The sequence below is a fragment of the Ammospiza caudacuta genome, chromosome 12 (genome assembly GCF_027887145.1).
Source record: "Ammospiza caudacuta isolate bAmmCau1 chromosome 12, bAmmCau1.pri, whole genome shotgun sequence".
In the NCBI taxonomy this organism is placed as follows: Eukaryota; Metazoa; Chordata; class Aves; order Passeriformes; family Passerellidae; genus Ammospiza; species Ammospiza caudacuta.
Window position 1 is genome coordinate 5664358 of NC_080604.1, and position 17758 is coordinate 5682115.

Here is a 17758-nt window from a genome sequence, read left to right on the forward strand (position 1 = left end):
GCTACAGAGATGCTTCTGTGAGCGAAGCAGACTTGGCCAAAGCTCTCGCAACCTTTTTCTCAGTGCCAAACCAGCTGCTAATCCTTGTCCCGGGTCACGGCACCCACATGGCTGACGAGACAGTGCTAATGACCCCCGCAGCAGGACAGCCACAGCAGCGCTGCCCTGCTCCGGGACCCCCTGAGGCAATCACAGCCGCCTGTGCAATCTCTGACACATTTATTAGCTCCGCACCGGCTGAGGCGGCTCAGGGTGTGGCTGCACCCCGTGTGCAGCAGGTTTGACCACACAGGATGGGTCTCCTCGGGGCTGCGCCAGCTGTGTGCCAGTGCCCGGTGCTCTGCCCAGCACTGCTCCGGGTGCTACGGGGCACAAGGAGCCCCCTTCAGATCCAGCGCCGAGCCCCGGTCACGCTGCGGAAGAGATAATCCCTGCCGGCGCCTGGGATGGAGGCAGCGCTCAGTCACTGCCCTGTGGGCCTGGTCCCCGTCCCTGCTGTCCCCAAACTCCCCTGCCCTGGGGGGCACAACGAGAGCCGGCTGGTGGGGCTGTGGGACAGGGCACTCACGTGGGTCCTGAGCGTGGCCATCGAGCTGCCCCTGTGGGGAGGAGACGGGAGAGGCTGCTCAGGGCCACAGGGCTCCTCTGCCCCCCTGGCAGGGCACCCACCCTCGCTGCCACACACTCACTGGGCTGCTGGCATGTGGGTGTCCCTGTTCCTCCTTGTCCCTGCCGTGCTCCACCACACCCCAGGAGCTGCAGAAGGAAGAGGGGAAGGCAGGGAATGCTGCCAGTGATGGGCTGCCAGCCTCAGCCCCAAGAGATGCTGCTGGGAGAGGCTTGCCAGCCAGGTTTTGCCCTGCCAGCTGCACCCTGTTAAGCCCATCGTCCACCTACCTGATTGTCCCCTGGCACAGGAGGGGACTGTGACAGCGCTGTGCTCCCCCAAGCACCACCACCTTTCACCAGTGCCTGAGCACCAAGCAGATCTGCCACCACATCTGCTTGTTTGCCATGTGCCGGCACGCATCACTTTTGTGTTGGAGGATGCTGTGCTGGGGGAGCTGCCAGGGCCACCCACAGGGGCTGACCCTGGGTCTTCTCCCTTGCATGGTCACTACAGTCCCAGTGTCACCAAGCACTGCATCCCCAACCTTGCCAATGAACCTGGATCCTGCTATGCATCGCCTCGGGGCAGTTATGCCACTGCAGGTGACCTGCCATGGGCCTGCATGTCCCCTCTTTGCTGTGCAGACACTTGGCACAGGCTGCTCTAGCATCTGCCCAGGCTGTCCTCTGTCCTCTGTCACCATCACTCATCCTCCAGGGGTTGTGCAGCCTGCTCAGCTCTTCCCTGGGAGCTTTCCCTGACAAATGGGGCTCATTTGAGCCAAACAGGGGCTCCTCTGGTGAGCTGCAGTGACTTCAGCCCTGGTGACAGGACCCAGCCTTGCACCAGCACTGTGCCATCCCACCCTGTCCACTGCAGAGTTTGTGCCCCAACATCATGGTCTACTGACCAAATTGCTCTCTCTGCTTCCATAGCCCCCATCAGGGCTGCACCCTTGCCCTGGGCAGAGAAAGCTCCCTGGCACAGCAAGCCACAGCCAAATGCAGAGAATATTAAACACACCCTGTGTGCTGTGTCTCCCCGGCTGCCTGCAAGGACAATACAACCACCAATGTGACCACCCTGGCCATGCAGCACTCACCTCTTGGCCGGGAACAGCTTGCCAGGGGCCCGCTTGCTGTGGGAGGAGCAGAAGGCAGCCGTGAGCCCTCAGCCCTGCTCACTGAGCCGTGCCATGAGGAGGGCTGGGGCTCACCTGCACAGCAGGCTCCGGGCTGTGCAGCCCAGGGTGGCCAGCAGCAGGACACCAGAGATGGTCAGCACGGCCACAAACCAGGCTGGCGGGTGCCACACTGCCTCCGTGTGCAGGACAACCAGAGGCTCCTTCTGCAGCGTCTGTGGAGGCAGGGGGTGAGGGGCCATGGGAAGGTGCTCCAAGGGACCCTGGAGCTCCTCCCGGTCACGGGCTGTGCTCACCGTGTGCTGGGTGGTGGTGCTGGCTGGCACCGGGGTGCTCCGGGGGGTCACCTGCACCACCAGGGCCACCAGGCTGCTGCGGCGGCGGCCACCAGAGCCGCCCCCCACCTCCACCAGCAGGACAGAGGGCTGGGGCTCGGCTCGGGCACTGGGCAGGTAGACAAGGGTGTTCCCCTCCATCCGAAAGCGCCCGTCCTCATTGCCTGGGCGAGAGGGTCTGCTCAGTGTCACAGCACGGCGAGGGCTGGTTTGTGCCGTGCCTTGGCCGCTCCTCACCTCCAACAATGGTGTAGGTCAGCGGGGCGCTGTCGGGGCCGCCGTGGCACAGCAGGCGGGTGACAGGCTGGCGGCTGCCCGGGGACCCGGCCGTGATCCGCAGCTCCTGCACCTCGGGGGTGCACTCCGGCAGCTGGTCCGGCACAGCCTGCCGGGAGCAGGGGGAAGCGGTGGGGTGGGCACCCCCAATCCTGGCCCCCACCACAGCCCACCCAGCGGGCTGCCCTCACACCTGCAGGCGCACAGACACATCGCACAGACGGCTCTGCCTCTTCCTCGGGTCCAGGTCATGGTGGGTGTCCGTCAGCCGCACCACCAGCCTGTAGCTCTTGTGCTGCTGCGAGTGCAGGGCTCCCACCACGCGGATCTCGCCTGTGGGACCCGTGAGCTGCTGGGAGCCCGTGGGTGCCATGGGTGTGCGGGGCTGGGGAAGGGGCAGGGGGCTCACCAGTGCGCCTGTCGATGGAGAAGGGCTGTGCGGGGCCAGGGCCCCCCTCCAGGCTGTACTCCAGGCTGTCCTGGGGGTAGTCACGGTCAGTGGCAGCCACACGCCCCACCACGCTGCCGAAAGCTGCTGTCTCTGGCACGGTGAAGGTGGCGCTGCTGGGGCACGCCGGTCTGAATTCATTGACAGGTGTCACCGTCACCAGCACGGGCACACGGGCTGTGTGGCACACAGCTGCTCAGCCAGGCTGGCACCACCCCACAGTCCGTGCCAGGCTGGGTGACATGGGGACGGAGGCACCACTTCTGGGGTGGGCATCTCTGGGGCAGCAGGGAAGGAATGTTTCCTCCGTGATCTGCTGGTTTGGGGATTGGGAGAGGTGTTTTCCCACCATAGAGACATGGGCACTCACTGCTCTGTCGGGGCTGCCCTCCCACTGTCACCACAATGGTGGCTGTGAACTGGAAGCCCAGAGCAGCCACGGCCTCCGAGTCATAGTCCAGGGTGGTGTTGACCTGCCAAGCCAGGAGGGGAGACTCAGGCTGAGCTGAGGCACTCTGCAAAGCTCAGATGATCTGCAAAGCTCAGATGATCTGCAAAGCCAGAGTGTCCCACAAAGCCTGGCTGTCCCACAAGGCTGTGATGCCAGGGGAAAAGGAAGGAGTAAGTGAGGAGAACAAGCAGGACTTGGGGAGAGGGAGCCCTGACTCAGAACCTGGCATGACAGCACATGTCACAGGGTCCCATTGTCCCACTGGGCTTCATGGTCTAGCCTTGTTGTCCACCTGGGCACTGCCCGTGGCCCCACTCACCTTCAGCTGTGGCCCCTCCATGCAGAAGTGGGAGAGGGAGGAGGGAGGCCCCTCGAGAGCATAGTGCAGACACCCATCAGTGCTGGTGGAGCCGGTGCACCTCAATGTCACCAACGTGCTGCCAGGGAACATGGTTTCGGGCACCTGGGACCTGTGGCGGGGCAGCCAGCAGCTCAGCCTCTGTCCCATGTCCTGGATTTAGCAGACTCCACGCACCCTGCTCCTCCCTGAACCGTACACGAAGATGGCTGGGACACATCTCGGTGCCAGGCGGTCTGTCCCCTGCACGGTGACATTGACCGTGGCGGTGGCGTGGTCGTCGGGGTGCAGCGCGTTGTAAGCCCGGATGAGCAGGTGGGCACGGCTCGCCGGCAGCCGCCGGGTGCTGCGGATCTCCCCTGTCTCTGCAGGAGCAGCCATGGCCTCGCACTGGGCACAGTGACACCGACAGGGTGTCACTGGGGATCCCTGCTGCCCTGCTCACCCTCGTCAATGGCAAAGAGCACGGGAGCCACGGGAGCCAGGATGGCATAGCGGACATTGTTCCCTCTGGCATGAACCTGTGTGACCACCTCCCTGGGGCCAATGCCTTCTGTCACCGTCACAGCCCGGTGTGGCTCACTGCAGGCGAAATGGGCATTGTGGCACGGCCTGGTGCCACCAGCACCCCCCTCCTGGGCCAGCCCCACTCACGGGAAGGTGACGCGGGGACGGCGTGATGGCAGCACTTCCACCCTCAGAGCCCTGCTGCAGTTGTGCCCGTGACGATCCATCACCTCAATGTCCAATAGGAATGTCTGTGGGCCAGCACCAGGGCAGCTGTGGGACAGCCCTGGGTGGGGATGGGGATGGGGATGGGGACGGGGACAGGAATAGTGATGGGATGGGAACAGAAACAGGAACAGAGACAAAGGAGAGGGGGCAAGAGATGAGAATGGGGCTTGGAGTAGGAACAGAGGTGGGAAGAGACATGGAGATGGAGATAAGTATGAGCTGAAGACTAGAATGAACAGGAATACAGACAGGGATGAGGACATGGACAGGACTTGATATGCAGAAGGGGATGGGGACAGGGCTGAAGCACTTGTGGGTCCTGGGGGAGACAGGGGGCAGAGCAGGATGTGGAGAGCTGTGGCCAGGGAGGGGCTAAGCCCCAGTGGACTGAGAGGTGGCTGTGACCAGCCTGGCAGTGCTGGTGCCCACCTGGGTGTCCTTGCTGGGATCAAAACCATTGTCAGGTGCCAGGACCAGGCCCCGGTGGGTGAGCGTGAGTGGTGTGTTGTGGTTTCGGAGCCTGAACTGCAGAAAGGAGGGTGATGGGAACCCCTGTCCCACTCCTCCATACCTGGGGTTCTGCTGTCCCCAAGGCTGCTCCCTTCTGTGGGGGTGTGGCCCCCAGGGAGCTGCCACTCACCGTCAGCCCACCGAGTGGCTGTGGCAGCACCACGTACAGGGGTGTCTGGGGCGCCACATCTGCCAGCACCTGCACCACATCAGCCTCTGGAGCAGAGCACAGCTGTGGGAGCTCAGTGCTGGCTGGCACCCACAGCCCCCACTGCCCTGTGCCCCCTGTTCCTACCTGGGCTGGCAAAGAGGGTGTCACAGCGCAGCACGTGCCCTGCTGTCACCCGGACAAAGAGCCGCTCCTCCACCTCATCCTCACCAGGACAAGCAGCCCGCAGGATCAGTGTGTACTGGTTCACCCGGCGGGCATCGAGCTCTGCGCCAGCACGCAGTGTCACCTGCCATGGGGACACAGGCACTCAGCAGGGCGCCTGCCAGCTCCTGCCCCCCTCCCATTCCCCAGCCACACCTCTGCCCGGAACGTGGTGGAATCCGTGGGGTCAGAGCTGATGGCGATGGAGTTGAAGGGGTGCTCGGGCTCGATGCTATGCAGGGTGACATTGGGACTGCTGCTTGAGTTGCTGCAGGACACGGTCGCCTCAGCGACGCGGGTGCCTGGCACTGTGTCCTCACTCAGGGTCACCACACGTGGCAGGTCAGGCAGGACTGGTGGAAGACCCCAGGGAGCACTGATGGCTCATCCAGCTGTGCTTACGGAGCTCTGCTCCTGCAGCCAAGCACCAGTGCAGGCACAGCTTTCCCTGGCAGACACGGCTGGGTCCAAAGCACCCCGCTCTTACCTGTTGCTCTGACGAAAGTCCCTGCAAAGAGGAGAGTGTCACCACAGCCTGCCAGGTGTGCCCTAGGAATCCCCTGGGGAGGCCTCAGAATTCCCTCTGAGATGCTCTGATGAAACCCCACTGGTGTCTGGATATGCCACAGTGATGCCACAAAGAAGCCCCAGTAACATCCTGGCAATGCTGGGGACACCCTGAGGACACCTGGGCAATGTCCTGAGCATGCTCGTGTGATGCCCCCTCCCCGTCTCAACCCAGTCAGACAGCTGCCAACCCCTCTGCCCATCCTGCGGTCAGCCCCAGGAATGTGGGAGCAACCGAGGAGAGCCTCTTCCCTTCCTCTCAGTCATCCACCCACACCCAGAGGTGTCCCGAACACTGCGACCTTGAAGCACCTACCCGGGGCACAGAGGCTGAGGAGGAGGAAGGTGAGGTGTCCGTGCATGCCCATGGCTCGCTGTGTGTTTGGGACAAGCTGCAGCCGGTTGCCAGGGCTGCTGGGCACCACCCCAGCCCGGCGTCATGCCGTCCATCCCCACCCGTGGTGGCCGGCCCGGCCAGGGGAGGGACAGGGCACGGCTCCAGTGCCCCCGGCTCTGCACACCGCCGTTCCCAGCCCCTCCGTGCCGCTCGCAGCTCCGTGGGGTTCGGCTGCCACCCCACGCGGCACGCTCGGGAACCGGGAAAATTAGCTGGGAGGTAATTTTTGGCCGTGTTCTCGTTCATTTGCAAACCAGTGGCGCTTCTCCCGGGATCCCCATTAAGCGCTATTAGTTCCCAATTAACGGGCACGGCGGCCCGGGTCACTCTTCCCTTCCCGCTTCCAGCGCCCAGCCCGGCTCTGGCAGCCCGGTGGCGCGGGGTGCCGGCGGGGATGCCTCCACCAGGACTCTGTACCGGGGCTGCCCTCCTTCCCAGCGGGGCGTACCGAGCTGCGGGCCCCCCGGTGCCTGAGGGTGCCGCCGGCCGGGACACGGACCCCGCCTGGCCCGGCGGTGCCCGGGTGGTGCCCGGCGCGGGGCCCGGGGGCGGCGGGGAGGGGTCCGTGGGCGGGGCGGGGCCCCGGGGCGGTGGTGCCCGTGCGGGCCGGGCTCACGTTACGGCGGCCCCATTGGCCGGGGCGGGGCGGGGCGGGGCCGCCGGGCAGCGCCGGGAGGCGGCGGGCACGGCCGGGCGCTCCGTCCGCTGTCGCTGCTGCTGCTGCTCCGCCACCGGCACCGGCGGCTCTGGGAGCGGGGCCGGGAGCGGCGCCGGCGGAGCAGGACCGGGCATGCACAACGCCCGCCCAGACGAGCTCGGCGCCGACCGGGTGAGTGCCGCCGCGGGCACGGGGAGGGAACGGGACGGGACGGGACGGGACCACCGCGCCCCGCCGCCCCGGGACTGCGGGACTGCCGTGACGTCCGGGCGCTGCCGGTGACATCAAGGCCGTGACATTACAGGAGAGGCCAAAGGCGGCGCGGGGACGTGTGCGCCCGGTGGGACCCTGGCGGTGCGGGGGCACGGGTGGCCAGCGGGCACAGTGTGCAGCTGTCAAGGTGCCAGCGGCACCGTGCCCCCGGAGCTGCCACTCTGCCTCCCACCTGGGCTGCCCCGAGGGACGGCGGTGACAGGGTGGCCCTTCGGCTCTCCTGGGCCTGCCACATGCTTACCCAGCACCTCACAACCGGCTGCCCCGGTGTTCCCGGCCAGCGGCAGGACTGGGCGGCTCGGAGTGGTGGCACATTGCCACTAGGGCTGGATGAGAGGGTCCCAGCCAGCGGGGAGGGGGACAGGGATTTGCACGGGGACGCGGAGAGGGACAAGGACAGTCCTGCAGCTGTGTCAGGGCCAGGCAGAGAGGACGGAATTATCGGTCCTGGAAGCAATCCCTCCTGCACACTCAGCTTCCCGCGACTCCAACGCGGAAAGGAAAGCGGACGTAACACCCTGCTTTTGGGTTCAGACAATAGGAATTCAAGAGCGAGGAGCGGCCCGGCTGCGGGAGCCAGCAGTCCCTTCCAGCGCCTGCCCGGCCGTGCCTTGGTCCCCGTATTTCCCGGCGTTTGGGGGGTCCCGGGCCTTGGGCGCAGGCCGGGCTGCACCCTGACGTCACCTGGGGTGTCCCCAGCTGGAGGGCGCAGGGTGGGTGGGTGGCCCTGCCGAGGCGCGGGGGCAGAGCCCCACCCCAGCACCCGCGGGTGCCCCGGGGCTGCCGCTGGCCCCGTGCCACGAGTGGGGCTCTGCCGGAGGGGTGTCCCGGCCGCCTCCCCGCCGAGAAGGAGGCACTCGAGGGGCTCTCGGGGGGGCAGTGCAGCGCCCGCTCCTACGTGCCGTGGCCCTCTGTCATTTCCCGCAGGCACGGCCGGGGCTGGGTACCTGCTTGCTCACCCGACAAGCCGCTGCACGCCGGCCGGCTCCGCGCAGGAGCCGCAGGAAAGCGGGGCCCGGGGCTGGAGGCAAGCCGGGACCTGCGGCCCGCTCTCCGCACCCTGCCGCACGCCCATTGCGCCAGCGGAGCCCCCACCAGCCGGGGCGGGGGGGCGCGGGGTGCCGATGGGGATGGGGACGGGATGGGGATGGCGGTGCTGGCCCTGTGCTGATCTCCCTTTCCCTGCAGTGGTGCCGGCGGGACGCGGGCCCGACGCCGCGGGCGCACATGCACGGCACGCGGCAGACACCGCCCCAGCCCGGCAGGGCCTCGGGACCGGCCCCCCGCGCCCCGCGCCCCGCCTCGGCGGCGGACTCGGCCTGCAGCCTGGACCCCGGCGGCGAGGAGGAGGAAGGAGGCGGCCCGGCCGCTCGCTCCCCCCCGGCCAGCGAGCGCAGCCTGGAGTTCGACTCGGGCTACTCGGAGGCGTCGGGGGGCACGTGGAGGGAAGAGGAGGCGCCCGTGCGGCGCCGGCATCTGCTGCCCTGCCAACGGGCACACCGGCTCTCCGCCGGCCCCGCCGCCCCGCCGCCCGCCCCCGCCCGCCGTGTGCGCCCCAAATCCACCTCGGACGCCTGCCTGGAGCAGTGGCGGGCCCTGGAGCCCGCCGACACGCAGGACTGGACCGTAGCGCTGCTGTCGCAGAGCCGGAACCGGCAGCCTCTGGTGCTGGGCGACAACTGCTTCGCTGACCTGGTGGAGAACTGGATGGACCTGCCCGAGGTGGGCGCCGAGCCGCGCCGCCGGGCCCCCGCCGAGCCCTCCCGCCGGCTGGCCAAGCCTCCCGCCTTCCTGCTCAGCCTCTCGGGCAACGTGCGCCGCAAGCTGGCCAGCATGGCCCGGCCCCGGGGCACCGACGGTGCCCGGCCGGGGGGCCGCGACGCCACCAAGCGTTTCTCCTGCCCGCTGGGGCTGGGGGGACAGCCCAAGGGCGCCTGCTTCCACCAGTCGCACAGCAACATCGCCCAGCTGGCCACGGACTTCCACCGCTTCACCGCCTTGATGAACAGCCGCAGCCGCCAGCCCATCATCTGCAACGACGTTATCGGCTACATTTAGCCCGGCTGCTGCGGCGGCCCGCACCCCCACCCTGTAAATAAACCCCCGTTTTATACGGTCTGGGCGCCGCAGCGTTTATCAAAGGGAGTGCCTGTGCCCCGACTCCAGGCAGGGGCAAGCAGGAGCGTTTTGCAAGGAGGGCTATTGCAGCCTGCAGCGTTTATTGCATGGGACAGGAGGGGTTGGGCCCTTGCTCAAGGCAGGGAGCACAGGAGAGGGGGACGGCTATCTTCAGCCTCAGCATCCTCTCCCTCGCACATATACAGCAGCTCCAGGTCCTGCTGCTGCGGCATCCTGGCATCCTCCAAGCTCTCAGATAACCTGTAGCAGAAGAAGGGGGTTTTGGGGACACTGGCTTGTCCCCCAAGGCTGGCTGAGTGCTCCGGGGGTGCCCTGGGCCCCTCAGGGGTGTCCGGCCAGGCTGGTGAGATGCAGGGGCCGACAGCAAGGGGCCGGGCAGGGGTCCCGCCACGGGAAGTGCTGCCGGCAGGATGTTTATCCAGCAGCTGGCTGGGAGCTGCACTGCAGCTGGAATGGCTCAGGATTGAGGCAGTGGGGGCTGGAAGCCCCCCCCGGGTCAGGATTGGGCCCTGGAGCTCTGGACCTACCTCTGTGCCTGCTGCCGGGCCCGGGTCTCTGCATCTGCCTTGCTGTCATAGAGCACGGTGTCACCACACAGGAGCATGGTCACGGTCCAGCCATGTATCCTCTGCAAAAGGTGGGTGTCAGGATCTGTCCTTGCATCCCCCAGGGTGACCTGACTGAGCTCTGACAGCGCTGGGCTCACCTGCAGCCAGTCCAGCACCTCCTGCACCGTCATGGCCTGTCCATCTGCGCCGACTGCCCGCAGCTCCAGCCGGTCCCAGCAGCTCCACTCCCGCCCGCCGTACTGCCAGGGGGTGGCAGCCAGCACTGGCACCCCAGCTCCTGCCTGCCCAGCCCCGTGGGGCAGCGACTGCTGCAGGACAACGGCTGGGGACACCAGGGCAGGCAAATGGGCAGGGTGATGGGGGCACCATGGTGGTGCAGGGGAAATGAGGGACACAGCTATCCCCCCAGCACTGCAGGGGTCCACTTAAGGGTCAGTGTCAGTGTGGGGCCAGCACTGCCCCTAGCCCTGGGCCAGGACAGCGCACAAAAGGCCATTGAGGCATTGCCCAGCCCCACACAATCACCTCTTCTCATGCCTGTGGCCCCACGACCCCTGCTCCGGCCCAAGGAGGCTGCTGTGGTGCCAAGCCCGGGGCCGTCTGGCAGGGCTGCTCGGCCATCTGCCCTCGCTGCAGGCAGCGCCAGCACTGCCCGCCTGGCCCCAGCCCCGCTTGGGAGGGGTGCTCACACCTGGTCACTCTCCCTCCTGCTCTCTGCTGCCTTCTCACCTCCGCCTTCTGCTGCCTGCACTTATCCCACTGGTGCAGAGAAGGGCTTAACCCCCTCCTCACCGGGGCAGCAACTGCTCAGCACAAAGGGAAAGCCATGGCCTGGCCCTCCACCAAAGTGCATTGCTCTGGCCCTGGGAAACATATTCCTCTGGACAAGGCTGGCCCCCAGCATGGGCTCCCCAGGTCCCCATGGGGACATAGGTCACACCAAGCAAGCCCTGGGGACATGTGTTCCCACCACAGCCAAGCAGCCGGGTGTGAAATGTCACACCGGGTGTCCTCGCCCTGGCACATGGAGGTGTTGGGTGCTGCTGCAGGGACCTGAGGGCACGGCCAGACCCAGCAGCATCCTCCATCCAGGGACGATGCCAACCCAGGGACACTGCAGCCAGGATGGCACAGGGATGGGCATAGGGTTTGAGGGGGCCGTGGGGCAGCCATCAGCCCGAGGTGGTGCTGGAGCCGGCGCAAGGCAGTGGAGTCGCCTCCCTCTCTCCCTCCCTCCCCCTCTTCCTGCCCCTGGCCCTGGGCCCCCCGGGCCAATCTGGTTCCAATCGGCGCTTCCTGCCGTGCCGGAAGGGCTGCCTTGCCTCGCACGCCATAAACCCCCAGACAAAGGGGCCTCTATAGCCCAGACGGTCCCAATCTGGGCCTGCCCCCACCCCCGCCCTCCCTCCCTGGTTCCCCAGCGCCGGGACCCCCGGCCCCGCTCCCCTGGGCGGCCCTTCCCGGCCCGGTGCCAGCTGCTCTCTGCCTGCCGCAGCTGGTTTCCATAAGCCAGATGAGTGCGGCTGCAGCGGCTCCCAGCCCGGCTGTGGGGCTCAGCGTGGGGCCTGCCATGGGGCACTGGGGCTGTCCCAGCCCCATGGGCACCTAGAGCATCACAGCATCCCAATGGGACAGTGGCAGTGTCTCAGTGCTGGGGGGGGCATGCAGGGGAAGGAGCTGGTTGGAGCCTTGGAGCATTCCGAGCCCACTGCAGCATGCAGATCCATTTCTGGAGTGCTATGGCCAGGGCTGCCCTTGCTGCGTGGCCACCTCCTTTCCTTTCCCCTGGCTCCCTCTGACATTGTCCCACAGAGGTGCCACTGGCCCCTGGGTGTCCCCACCTGCAGTTTCCCAGGGAAGAGGGTCCTACCCGGTAGGTGTGGGCTGGCGGGGGCTGCACACGGAGCAGCAGGCAGGCAGACAGGCTGATGTTGCTGTTGCGGTAGCAGCCGAGCTCCTGGCAGCCCCACACCAGCTTGTAGAGCTCCAGGCACGCCAGCCCAGCCACGGCTGCCGTGGTGGTGATGATGGCGGGCACGATCCGCCCAGCAATCCGCTTGCTCTGAGGACAGCGGGGTGTCACCAGCTGCCCCACACGGGACAGGGACTCCTGACCCCACAGGCTGCCCCTCTCACCTTCTGCCATTTGGCAGGGGAGATGCCATAGTTCTCTGCACGCAGGTTGGACGCTGCTGTGATAAAGTCTATGTGGACATCGTTGTCCTGTGGGGAAGAGTGGGGGGACATCTGCATCCCATGGGGACATCAGCCCCCCCAGGCTGAGCAGGGCAACCTGCCTGGCTCTGTTACCTTCTCAAAGTGGATGGGCTCCATCAAGGGTGCTTGTGTGTCCTCATCTCCCACCAGCTCCTGTCTCCACTGCACCAGGTCCTGGGTAAGCTCTGTCAGCTGCCTGTGATCTGGGGGCACAGGGATGCGATATTCCTGCTCTGTGGCACTGCTGGGTGCCCCCACCTTGGTCTGGGTCATCTTGGGTGCTGAAGCAGGGACAAGAAGCCACAGCCCCACCACCACCAGGCTGGACACAGGAACATACCTGGGAACCTCACCTGTGGGAACTTGTACCTCCTCTGTGGGTTCCTCTGTGAGGGGGATCTGGAGCCCCTCCTGGGGTGCAAAGGGTGGCAGGACCACATCACGGAGCATGGCCTGGATGGCCGCCCGGTCCCTGCATGGTGGCACCCTGTGCACTTGGGCAAAGAGGTGGGCAGCAGCCAGGACATAATCCAGGTGGGTGTCCTGTGAAGTATAACAGGGGTGGCCATGGGGTGCCTTGCTGGGGTGGTCCCACATAGCCAAGGGCTGCCAGCACTGCCCCGAGCTGGTAGAACTGCCTGGCTTTGCCCCAGAGTGGAGGTGGAGGAGCCTCTCCTCCTCCTCTGGCCACACAGCATGTGCAAGCTGTCCCCTGCCGTGCCCTCACTGAGGGGACAGGGACAGACCCAGCCCAGGACCTGGCAGCCCTGCACAGGCTGTGGCAGACATAGCAGTTCAGTATTCCCAGTATGAAAACACAACTACAGTTCAGTATTCCCAGTATGCCCAGCACAGGCTTGGCTCCCCCTCTGCCCACAGCTCTTCCTCCCTGCACTCACATTGTCAGGGTTGAATGTCAGCGGATGGGGACAGCTCCTGTCCCCTGCCCAGAAGGGGACACCCGGGCTGGTTTCCTGGCACAGGGAGAGAAGAGTCAGGCCCAGCAGTGCGTGCCCCTGGCTGCAGCGAGGTGGCTGCTGGAGGGACGGGCGTGCAGGGGGTGCCAGCCCTGTGCTGCTGGGCTCACATGCTCCGGGGGGTAGATGTGCAGCAGCTGGGCGATGGCATCGTGGTAGCAGCGCTGCCAGCGCCGCCGTGCCCAGCGCACGCAGTCCCGCCAGTCCCGTGGCTGCTCCCGCAGGCTCTCCCACACCTGCTCCAGGACCTTCCCGGGCAGCTGCTGCTCCAGGAAAGCTTGGTCCCTGCAAATACAGGCAGCTGCTCGTGCTGGCCCAAGAGCAATCCTGTGATTGGGTGGGATGTGGCATCTGGCACCCTCTCCCCATTCCCAGCAGTGCCCTGGCAGAGCTGGAAGCTCCTCTCCCAGTGTCACTGCCCCTAAAGTCCACTCACTCCATGAACTGGTTGACTTGTTCTGCAGGTAGCTGGAAAAGCCCCTCAAACTCATCACGGGCCCACTGTGGAGGAGAAACGGGTGTTGAGCACTGGGACCTCCCCCTTATGCCCCCAAGCCCAGGGGAGGGGGAGGCTCTGGCAGGGCCAGCAGCAGTACTCAGGCTGCCAGCAGGAAGCAGCTGGGGCCATATCCTGCCCATGGCTCACCACTGGAGGGGACAAGGGGAAGACAAAGATCCCGGTGCCTCCTCGCTGGGTGCTGTGGCTGGGGCAGCTCAGCCTACCTGCAGGGTGTGCTGGATGGTGCGGGGGAAGTGCCGCAGTGTACACATGGGGAAGGCGCCATCCCTGGGGGCGCTGGCTGGCCTCAGAGGCTCAGTCAGGGACGGTACCATGGCCAGCACGTTCCCCCGTGTCCCCTCCGTGCCCGAGTCCAGCAGTGGTGTGCGACAGCGCAGACAGCGTCTCTCCAAATAGGTGCCTGCAGGGAGCCAGGAGTGCTGGGGCCCCAGGCAGCAGGTCCAGAGGCTTGGCCCCCTCGCCCTTCCTGGCACTCACGAGCCTCTATGGTGTCCAGGGCGCTGGCAACGCCATCCAGGCGCTGGAAGAAGTTGTCCCCATAGAGCATCTCGGTAGCAGGTCCCACCTGGTTCTGGTGAGCGGTCACTCTGACATCAGGGTTCATGCGCTGCACGGCTGCTGCGGCCACCACCGACTTGGGCTCCTGCCAGGGCAGAGAAGGGGTGGGCAGCCCTAGGGAGCCCCTGGAACAGCCAGGATGCCCTTTGGGGTGAGCTCAGCCCCTGGGTCATGCTGCCTCACTGATATATCTGCTGAGCGATACAGAAACTGCCGATGGAGGTTGGAGAGGGCAACAGTGTCCATGTCGGTGACGATGAGCTCCCCATCCGGCCCCGCCGCCAGCCCCATCATGGCAAAGTTTTTCAGCAGCTCGCAACCGATGGCACCAGCTCCCACCTGTCAGGACAGAGATGCTGCAGCTCCCTGCGTGCCTGTTGGATGCTCCGCAGCCTCCCAGTCCCACGGCCCGTCCCCACGCACCACCAGGTACTTCTGGTGACCCAGCTTCTCCTGGAAATTGGCCCCGAAGACGGCAATCTGGCCATCGTAGCGAGAGCCTCTCTGCCGGGACAAGGAGCTGTGTGAGCACAGCAGGCTCGGCACCCCAGCAGCCGGGAGGGGCTGGACACGGGGTCTCACCGGGGCACAGTCCACCTCTGTCAGGTGCGCAGCCCCCGCCAGCGCCAGGCACTCCAGGGCATCGAAGTACAACCACTGGTCCAGGGGCACGAACTTCCTCGTGATGGCCTGGAGCGAACAGCCCGTGGGCAGGGCAGGGGGCCGGCGGGCGCTCCCCTCACCCCGCCGCAGCCCTGCCGCCGGACCCGCCGTCCCCAGGCGGGCAGGAGGTGCCCTCTCGTGGCCACGAAACGCCACCGGACAGCCATGGCCAGCGGGACCCCGCCCCGCTCACCTTCAGCACCTCCTGCGCCGCCAGCGCCCCGACCACGGCGGCCACGGGGCACAGGTCCCCGGCGCTGACGGTGGCGAAGGCGCGCACGATGTCCTCGTCCAGGGGACCCTGCTGTGCCCGCAGGCTCCGCGCCAGCTCCAGCAGCCGCTCGGCATCCGCCTGCGGGCAGAGGGGAGAGGCAGTGCCCGGCAGGGCGGGGCGGCTCGGCAGGGCCGGCGGGAGCAGGACAGGGACTCACGGGTGCCCTGGGCCGGGGCAGGCGGCCCCGCTCCCTGCGGAAAGCGTGGAGGGCCTGGAAGGCGGCGTGCAGGCTGCGGCTGCGGGGCAGATCCTCGGGACTGGCCACCTGGATTTTGGGCTCCGCCAGTGCCTGGCACAGGGACTTCTGCCAGCACAGCACCAAGGACTGGGTGAGTGCTTTCCTGGGGCCCAGTGTGGCACAGCAGTGCTCCAGCACGGGTGGCAGCACCGTGGGGCCGAGAAGGACTCACATGAGAACACTCCTGGCGCTGCTGCACCTGTGAAACCAGACCCCCACAGCGGTAGGGCGAGAAGGAGCTGGTGTCGCTGATCTCCAGCCTGAAGGCATCTGGGGACAAGAGGAGCACAGATGTCACATCAAGGTCACTGCCAAGGACCCGTGAGTTGCTCAAACCTGAGCTAGGGCAGCCAGGATCCCCCTGGAGGTCTCACCAAGCACATGCACAGCGACAGGCACATGGCCGTTGAGCTCTGTCATCCCCTGCACGCCAGAAAATGTCACCAGGTCACCGTCGTGGAAGAGCTGGCCATGGCTGTTCTCTGTCCCCATGTGTGTCACCACTCCTGGGTTGCCCTGAGGAGGGGAAGGCTACGTGAGAGTGGGGCACTGGATTAGGGTGGCATACAGCCAGTGGAGGAGGCAGCAATTTTGGGAGACTTGCAGGGGCTGCCGTCCCTCCTACCTGGGAGATGTGCTCCACAGCAGCAGACACTGGATCCCCTTCTGCTGGGTCATCAACGACAAAGTGCTCCCCGAAGTCACAGAACAGCTGCCTGGAGAGAACAGGCGAGGTTTGGCCAGAGGAAGTGCCCCACCAAGCTGCCCCAGCACTGCCATGTCCTGCCCAGGCCCAGCAGCACTGCCAGAGGGCTATGGGGGACAAGGGCTGCAGTGCAGGGCTGGGGCTCTGGGGACAAGGTGACCCACAGTGAGTGCAGGACCCCATGAGACCCCTTACCCTGCCAGCCCCTTGGTGTCAGCCACAATGAAGCAGATGCCCCGAGCATGGCACAAGTCCCCGACGCGGAGCTGCTCCTCCAGCGGGGACTCGGTCAGCACCACCACCTGTGCCAGGTGTGTCAGCGAGCGCTGCCATCCTGGGGCTCCCCCCAGTGCCAGCATGCAGGCTCACCTTGAAGGAGGCAAGGAAAGCCTCCGAGAGCTCCCCGGTGTGAGCCTTGACCACCACATGGGGGTTCAGCTCAGCCAGGGCCCGCTGGGACGCCTTGGCACGGTTCTGGCCCAGATCGCTCTCTTTCAGGAGGAACTGCAAAGTGGACACATGGTGGGACACCCTATGGGTCTGGGGTGCAGGTCACCACTGTGGGGTGCTCCACAGGCCCTGTCTGCAGTGGGGAGGAGGCCTCTGCTAAGGACCTTACCTGTGACAATGAAGGGCACCCTGTGCTTTACCAGCCTCCCCAGCTTGTACTGGTGATTGGAAGCCCCTCACCCCAAACCCATACCTGCAAACAGTGATTCTCCCACCTGCACCTGTTACTGTGACACCCAGGCACATCTATACCTGTTACTGGGACTCCCACTGAGTGTGCACCTGCACCAAGATCCTTGTACGTACCTGTCTGTGTATGTTATGGGCCCTTCCCATCCATTCCTGTGCCTGTTACTGGGATTGCTGCCAGTACCCATTATTGGGGTTCCCCTCCATACTCATACCTGATACTGAGACCCCCATATAAGTCTGTACCTATTACCAGGACCCTTATCAATACCTATACACATTATGTGGCCCCTCATCCATACCAGTACTCTGGGACCTGTGCCCATACCCGTTACTGGGACACCTGCCTGTACCTCTGCCTGTTACTGGGGCCCCTGCCTGTACCTCTGCCTGTTACTGGGGCCCCTGACTGTACCTATTATTGGGATCCCCACCCATATCTGCACCCACTGCCGGCATCCTCGCTAGTTCCTGTTATGAGATCCTCACCTGTGAACCTCACCCGTACCTGTCCCCAGGAGCCCCGCCCGGCCCCGCCGGTACCTGCTGGGTGCGGTCGGCGACACAGACGGTACCGCAGTCGTGCAGGACGACGCAGCCGGTCCCCGCCAGCACCAGCGCCGTCGCCACCTGCGCTCCGGTCCCGCGCAGCCCCGACACCAGCACCGCCGATTCGGGCAGCCGCCGGGCGCCGCCGCCCAGCACATACCTGCGGGTACCGGCGGGGGCCGTCAGCGGAGGCCGACACCGCTGCACCGCGCCCTGCCCCGACCCTGTGGCGCTCCGGTGCCGGTGCCCGCACTCACAGCTGCCGCGAGTACCGCGCCTCCTCCTCGCTTCCCGCCATGACAGCCCCACCCATCGACCGGCCACACCCCGGGGCGGAGCCAACCCCGCAATGCCCCGCCCCCACAGCGCAGCATGGCGGCGGGTACGGGGCAGGCCACGCCCCCAAACTGGCGCTCTGAGGCTCCGCCCCGAGGCCACGCCCCACATCACAGGCGGCAGGGGAGGCCCCGCCCCCGAGGCCACGCCCCACATCACAGGCGGCAGGGGAGGCCCCGCC

The 17758-nt window shown here is 66.1% G+C and overlaps 3 protein-coding genes across 3 annotated transcripts; 1 reads left to right on the forward strand and 2 right to left on the reverse strand.

The window, feature by feature from the left end:
• Positions 1-385: 385 nt before the first annotated feature.
• On the reverse strand, positions 386-6172 carry CDHR4 (cadherin related family member 4). Its single transcript, XM_058813132.1, has 20 exons — positions 6121-6172; positions 5725-5745; positions 5394-5590; positions 5160-5322; positions 4995-5080; positions 4784-4879; positions 4274-4377; positions 4065-4201; positions 3819-3984; positions 3581-3731; positions 3181-3283; positions 2772-2987; positions 2556-2695; positions 2324-2471; positions 2048-2250; positions 1827-1966; positions 1713-1748; positions 690-756; positions 569-599; positions 386-441 (listed from the first exon to the last, which is right to left on the reverse strand). The coding sequence occupies exons 1-20, from the start codon at positions 6170-6172 to the stop codon at positions 386-388; spliced, it is 2313 nt and encodes a 770-aa protein (XP_058669115.1).
• An 819-nt stretch (positions 6173-6991) lies between these two features.
• Positions 6992-9190, forward strand: INKA1 (inka box actin regulator 1). The gene is made up of 3 exons (XM_058813157.1): positions 6992-7137; positions 7832-8075; positions 8321-9190. The coding sequence occupies exons 1-3, from the start codon at positions 6992-6994 to the stop codon at positions 9188-9190; spliced, it is 1260 nt and encodes a 419-aa protein (XP_058669140.1).
• Positions 9191-9357: 167 nt separating this feature from the next.
• On the reverse strand, positions 9358-17539 carry UBA7 (ubiquitin like modifier activating enzyme 7). Its single transcript, XM_058812903.1, has 24 exons — positions 17499-17539; positions 17236-17401; positions 16363-16497; positions 16189-16295; positions 15913-16003; positions 15662-15803; positions 15460-15557; positions 15207-15353; positions 14969-15127; positions 14695-14802; positions 14536-14616; positions 14296-14451; positions 14032-14197; positions 13758-13954; positions 13471-13535; positions 13145-13319; positions 12957-13031; positions 12406-12600; positions 12151-12285; positions 11977-12063; positions 11711-11902; positions 9978-10079; positions 9799-9899; positions 9358-9511 (listed from the first exon to the last, which is right to left on the reverse strand). Exons 1-24 carry the CDS (start codon positions 17537-17539, stop codon positions 9385-9387), a joined length of 3048 nt encoding a protein of 1015 aa, XP_058668886.1. The 3' UTR covers positions 9358-9384.
• Between the last annotated feature and the right edge of the window lie 219 nt (positions 17540-17758).